Raw genomic sequence first — 6,512 nt, 5'->3', positions numbered from 1 at the left:
GGGAATCGAACCCGGGTGTTCGGCGTGACGAGCGAACGCTTTAACCACTCCGCCCCTGTTATATGTATATAACCTAAACCATAGTATACACGCATGGATGATTACTGAAATGTGATGGTAATGGATACCTAACTTTGTCTCCATTGTTTTCTACCAAGAAACGTATGGATGACCTTCTTAATTGTTTGGTTAAATCCAATTTTCCATAGACCACTTTCTTCTTGGATTATTGGATTCTATGAAATGTGAAAATGTGTACATTTTCTACGTGCTCATTCGTATCCGAACATATAATTCAGTCTGCATTTCCCCCATATAAGTGTTGTCCCTATAACAACAGGACATTTGTATCTGGCTGTTTAAAATTATGTTCATCATAAATGTATGCAACCTCGTTGTTTAATTCGCAGTTTATTACGAATCTCACTCATCGTGTGTGGAGTGGATCCAGCCTTACTGTGTATGGGTGACTTCGCCATTCTTTGTTTCATTATATTATGTTATGATGATACAAGAAAACAGATTGATATAAATACACCGATTCACAGAGATTAAAAGACACCGCTCGGATTAACGGAATTCACCGTACTGAAACTAAATATATACGAACAAAACGATAATTATAGTAATTATCATTATTCAAATTATAACAATATCCATCCTTAGAATCATCTGCACTTTTAGTTTATTAGGCAATAGAACCAGTCTGATAAATGGATTTGACAGTCAGCCTCAAAACAGGAAATCTATATTGGACGCCTTACATTGACAATAACTGATATTTTCACATTAAATCTCAGCTCACGGCAGCGCGAGCAGCCTTCTCGAGTGTAACAAGTTGCAGGTACATATCATGTGCGCTGGCTCTGCACAGCCCTGGGGCATTCGGAACCATTCGTTCAAATCCGTAGGTTTGAGGAAACACTTGTCCGTTGGGACCTCGGATATGGTCGAGGAGAGGTGTAATGAAAGCAAAACACCTCTTTAATACATTAAGGAATTGATTCCACGAGTGTATTACTTCCTTTGCCTGAAGGAGTAACGCGAGACTGTCGTCATTCCGCGGCGGAGCGACGCCTCTCTGTCTTCTGGATACAATCGGGGAGTCATTTCTCCAATTAATAAAGCACGTTTGTTGAGCGTGTGTCTTAACGTAGAAATGAATTCCATGTTTGTGTTTGATTGTGTCCTCGTTCATAATAGAGATTGCTACATGTGTCCTTCATATAGCATATATCTTACAACAAGTTGTGTCAAAACGTTTCTGAAGTGAGAGAATATATGGCACATGGCAGACAGGTGTACACCCATCTGTCCCTAATGCACCCTCGCTATCCTAGCATCCAATCGGTTCGTGTTTTGTTCATTCTCATGTCGCAGTGGCGCATTAATACGTCACGTGTGACGTCCTCAGACTTACCTGTAATACGTATACCGATACGTCATAATTGAGCCGAATCTGTGGATTGTCCAACCGACGATCAGAATCAAAGTAGGTAACATCAAAGACCATTTTTAAACAATGCATAAGAAAAACAACAACAAAAGACAAAACACACTAAATCCTGGGTTTTATTCCTTCAATCTGAGACTATTTTCTTGTGTTGCCCTCTGTGTTACGGCGGAAGTAAAGGCCGGCAGATGGATACCCTGGACTAACCAATACTTTATTTAGACCAGTGCTCGTTTGTGTGGCATACAGTCTGGCTGAGGATGAAATAGTGACTGTACTCATACATGTATCATCCAAAGTAGGGCGAGCCGGCATTCGTATCCACGATGGATTGATTGATAAATCATTTAAGATTTATAGCGATTCGGGCCACTAGGCCCATTTACACCTTGACCACCAAAACGGTTTGCTAAGTTTCTAAAATTTCATAAAATAGCAAAGCTGCCACACGCTTTAATACAAGCAGGAATTACAGTGTGAACTTCATGGTGAACGATATTCCTTGAACAAATAGTCCAGCCAGTGAGAGGTCAATATTGAGAGCTGTAAGAGATTACACCATTGCCTTACGTTGATTTACGTATTTTTCAATGCAGTAAATAATACACTCTGTACAAATTGCAGACATATTTTTATTAATACTACTGAGACATATACTAAGACCACAATGCCCAAGACGAAGTCTGCTATAAAAAACCTCTTGTTCACTGTCAGAAAGTAATGAATTATGTGCTTTTCGATTTTCAATTATAAGAAAATTAAGGCTTTTCGCCTCTTGCCAGTTCAACAATTATATACACCCGCCAGAAACACCCGACTTCGATTTTTTTCGTGTGTGTCTATTTTTGATGTAACCACGTGCTGTCCGTGCCTTGCTTCGCACATGTTGCGGGAATGCCTGTACTAGAAACGTGAATGCTAGTAAACTTACCCGAACTACCGACGACTATTTCGTCTTCTTTTCATCCACGATCAATGGACGCAACACATCTGGGCGACTTACGGCGCCTCCCGGGACCTCGGCACCTCGGTCCTCTACGTGTTTTAAGATAATTCTGAATTTCATATGGTACTGTCGTGGAAGTGGGAATTTGACTTTTCAAATCAGATAATGTTTGATTTTCCCATATGTTGCACCGACAATTATTTCACTAAAACAAAAATAAACAACTTATCTGAATTTGTCTAAGAACGAGCTCCACCGATGTCCAGTCAACCAAAACTCGAAACTGAAATGCAGCTAATACGCATAAGATGTTTCTTAAAAAATTCCAAAACCGAGCTCTACCGAGTGTATGGCCAATTTTAGAATTCTGAAGAAATGCCCAAAAGTGTAAATATTTCAATTTTCTGAGCCATTTGCAGTTTATAATTGTCTACTTTATGGACCGTGGCAGTGTGAATAATTTAGGCCCACGTGCAGAAACACAGTAAGCACGTGCAAAACAGTTTCTCCAGCAGTATTTTCATATTTTTTGTCGCCAAAATGTCTTCTCCGGTGATGTACGGTACGTTATGAGGTACTAAACCTGTTTCCAGATGAAAAGATAGAACGACATTTAGAATTATTATGAATATGAATTATGAAATATGCCATTTGTGAAGTCCGATCGGTTGTAAATCTTTGTTTTCATATAACGGACTTAAACCTCCTCACTCACTGGAGCTTGGCACGCGAGAGAACTGTGAACGTTCTTAATTAGATATTGATGCGCTAGCTTAAATGCAAGTGTTTTGTCTAACGTTTCCGAAGAGGTTAAATCGACCCGTTCAAATGGCAAAGACGTGTCATCTCAAAACTCATTTACTCAGTAAAATAAATTTGCATTCTACTTGAGATTCTTATATATACTACCCATCAAAAGTTTAGACTCACTTAAAGCACTCACTATATGTTATGTATATGTATGTGGTTACATCGAAGATGAATTTCTCCACCAACTTGGGGGAACCAACTGAAAACCTTATGCAGATGAATTGCACAAGGATGATGCTTCAAATTGCGAAAGGCATGAGCAAATGTCGTGCATGTGAACAGATGCGTTTTGGTGTAAAGTTTTGTTAAGAATTCGCCAATTTTCACAGATTTTAATCATTTACTGAACTCATGACAATAATCTTTTCAATGTTACGAATATGTTTTACAATACACCAGTTCATAACTAAACAGTACCTTTAAACAGTATGGAATATTTTGCAAAAAGCTAGTTTAGAACAGTGGACAAGTAAGTGGCTACATTTACACTAGTGAGTCTAAACTTTTGATGGGTAGTAGTACTGTCAACTGTATCTGTTTATAGTACCGTCAACTGTATCTGTTTATAGTACTGTCAACTGTATCTGTTTATAATACCGTCAACTGTATCTGTTTATAGTACCGTCAACTGTATCTGTTTATAGTACCGTCAACTGTATCTGTTTATAGTACTGTCAACTGTCTATAGTACTGTCAACTGTGTCTATAGTACTGTCAACTGTATCTGTTTATAGTACTGTCAACTGTGATCATAGTGCTATATACAAATATGCATGTAGTATTATCTTGGTCTTCAGCAACCCATGTTTGCCTTAAGAGACAACTAACGGGATCGGGTAGTCAGACTCGCTGACTTGGTTGACACATGTCATCTGTTCCCAATTGCATAGATCGGTGTTCATGCTGTTGATCACTGGATTGTCTGGTCCAGACCGCCGCCGTATTGCTGAGTACGGGGTTCAAGAAACAAACAAGCCCACAAGGAAAACATAACAATGTTAAATATTAGATAATTTAATATACATTGTACATTCACGTGACTCGGCGACCCCATCTTCAGTGTGGACCTCACACCAACAGTTCTACCGATGTCGACATGTCAGGACCATCACCATAGTGGACATAGGGACTATGCTGGTAACGGGGAGAATCGAACCGTGGGTGACGAACCAACACGTTATCAACGCGACCACTGACGCCTGTATACAACGCTACATACATCTAACGTAATGCATTGAAGATCCATTTACAAAATGAGACATTTATTGTTGTCATTGGCTGGTCATGTTCAAGATCTGATGCGACAGTAAGTAATAATCTCTCATATTTATGATGGGAAGATACTGATGTTTTCTCTCGGGCATACCAAGTAATATTCGCTCAGTTGCTAGGCTATTAATACTCTCAAGTGTCCTTCATTGTGGACGATCTGCACGTGATCAATGACTAGGTTCACCACGCTGGACATATCTGTACCACAATCTGTGACGTAATAGAGTATGACGTCATCATAAAAATTCTGATGACGTAACGGATTGTCATATTGTGGTTGTATAGCCTATAGTTGTTCGGCCGATGCTTGATCCACGGAGATTTCTGAGATAACGTCAGGATGACGTCACGGATTTGTTGCCATGGGAACCATGGTGACCGGTGTATCGTCTGATGGAGAAGCGGACCAAACAGGGCGCGAGGAATCTGAAATGTTACCAAATAGAACTAAAATATAAATCCTAATCATAATAAGCTGATAAAGGACAGAGGTTTTGGATGTCATCTTTTTTATGCTTACTCCATCATCAGGTGAATGACAGGATGCAGAATAACTGGGTACCATGAATATATTTGTTGATGCTGTTGCGAACAGTGGTGTTCTTAGTCTTCACGACGAAAATAAACCAAACCACCCCACCCCACCCCATCACCGATCCTTACCATGTTTTGTTATTACATGTCTGAAGATGAACGCGCTGGTGTCAATAACGTACCTATGTGTGATTGAAGATGGATTTTAAGATCAAACTGATGAGCGAATTCCTGGCCACATGCTTTACAAACGAAGGGCTTCTCACGCGCATGCGTGCGTCTCACGTGACTGTCATGGGCGGCGTGTGAAGCGAAAGCCTTGCCACAGAATTTACACTGCAAAGAAAAGTAGGAGCCATTAGTATTGACGACATTGTTTTCATACGGGTTCAGATGAAGCGTTCCAGGGTTGTAGAATGGGTTTATCTGCTTTCTCCATCTGTGCTGAAGACATCGGACGATGAGAAAACAAAACATAATTCATTGGCGGATCCAGAGGGGGGGTTCAGGGGGTTCGAACCCCCCCTTTTGAAAATGACTTAAGACCACATTGAAGATTTTTTCTTGCGTTGGCGGAGCCAGGGAGATTCAGGGGTTCGAACCCCTGAAACCCCCACCCCACCCCCGTTTCAAAATTCCTGGATCCACCCATGTAATTGTTACATTTTCATCTAAATCTTAAAAACTTTGGCAAGCATTTAGTCCGAGTGTTTGAAAAACAACAACCCATCAGGTTATCTGTGCACATTTACTGTCAAGCGACATGCTCCACGCGCATGGCAACCTACTTCAACGTCAAGAATGGGGAAAGAAGAGATTGTTCTGTTGTCGGTAGAAACTTGGGCACAACAATATAAAGTGAGGCAGTGCCGATAAAAAGGAGTAACAAATTCGTAGTATATCATTATATTTGTTTGTGTAACTGGTACTTTCCATGTCAATGTAGGATTGAATTTGTCAGTACTCCTTTGAGCTAACGGAAATATTGTCTCAGTGAACGTAAGGCGCCGCGATCTGCTTTGCAGAGTTGCGTCCCTTAAGCGTGTCATAATCTTATGACCAATTCGATTCCTTGTTTTCTAATTATGGCTATTGGTTTGTCTACATTATCGCTTACCAGCTGACATGCCGTGACAATTCTGAAACACTGTTCATAGAGTGAGTGAGTCAGTGAGTGAGTATGGCTTTACGCCGCTTTTAGCACTATTCCAGCAAAATCACGGCGGGGATGTTCTTACAGGGCTAAACCCAAATCTCTCTCCCTCACTCACTGAATCACAGAATATCTGTGATATCTCGAGAGTGAGTGAGTGAGTGAGTTTAGTTTTACGCCGCACTCAGCAATATTCCAGCTATATGGCGGCGGTCTGTAAATAATCGAGTCTGGACCAGACAATCCAGTGGTCAACAGCATGAGCATCGATCTGCGCAATTGGGAACCGATGACATGTGTCAACCAAGTCAGCGAAACTGACCACCCGATCCCGTTAGTCGCCT

At 40.7% G+C, this 6,512-nt stretch overlaps 1 protein-coding gene across 1 annotated transcript in view; it reads right to left on the bottom strand.

Annotated features, from left to right (window-relative positions):
• Positions 1-4,207: 4,207 nt before the first annotated feature.
• Positions 4,208-6,512, bottom strand: part of LOC124278076 (PR domain zinc finger protein 14-like) — a 37,798-nt gene continuing 35,493 nt past the window's right edge. Inside the window, exons 10-11 of the mRNA XM_046713827.1 lie at positions 5,198-5,351; positions 4,208-4,907 (exon numbers count right to left, since the gene is read on the bottom strand). Coding sequence (XP_046569783.1) covers positions 4,828-4,907; positions 5,198-5,351 — 234 coding nt within the window. The 3' untranslated portion in view covers positions 4,208-4,827. The remainder of the gene's footprint in view (positions 4,908-5,197; positions 5,352-6,512) is intronic.

The sequence above is a fragment of the Haliotis rubra genome, unplaced genomic scaffold (genome assembly GCF_003918875.1).
Source record: "Haliotis rubra isolate DU_JTF1 unplaced genomic scaffold, ASM391887v1 Scf230, whole genome shotgun sequence".
NCBI lineage: Eukaryota > Metazoa > Mollusca > Gastropoda > Lepetellida > Haliotidae > Haliotis > Haliotis rubra.
The sequence above is the reverse complement of the archived record's forward strand: the minus strand, read 5'-3'. Positions and strand labels throughout refer to the sequence as shown.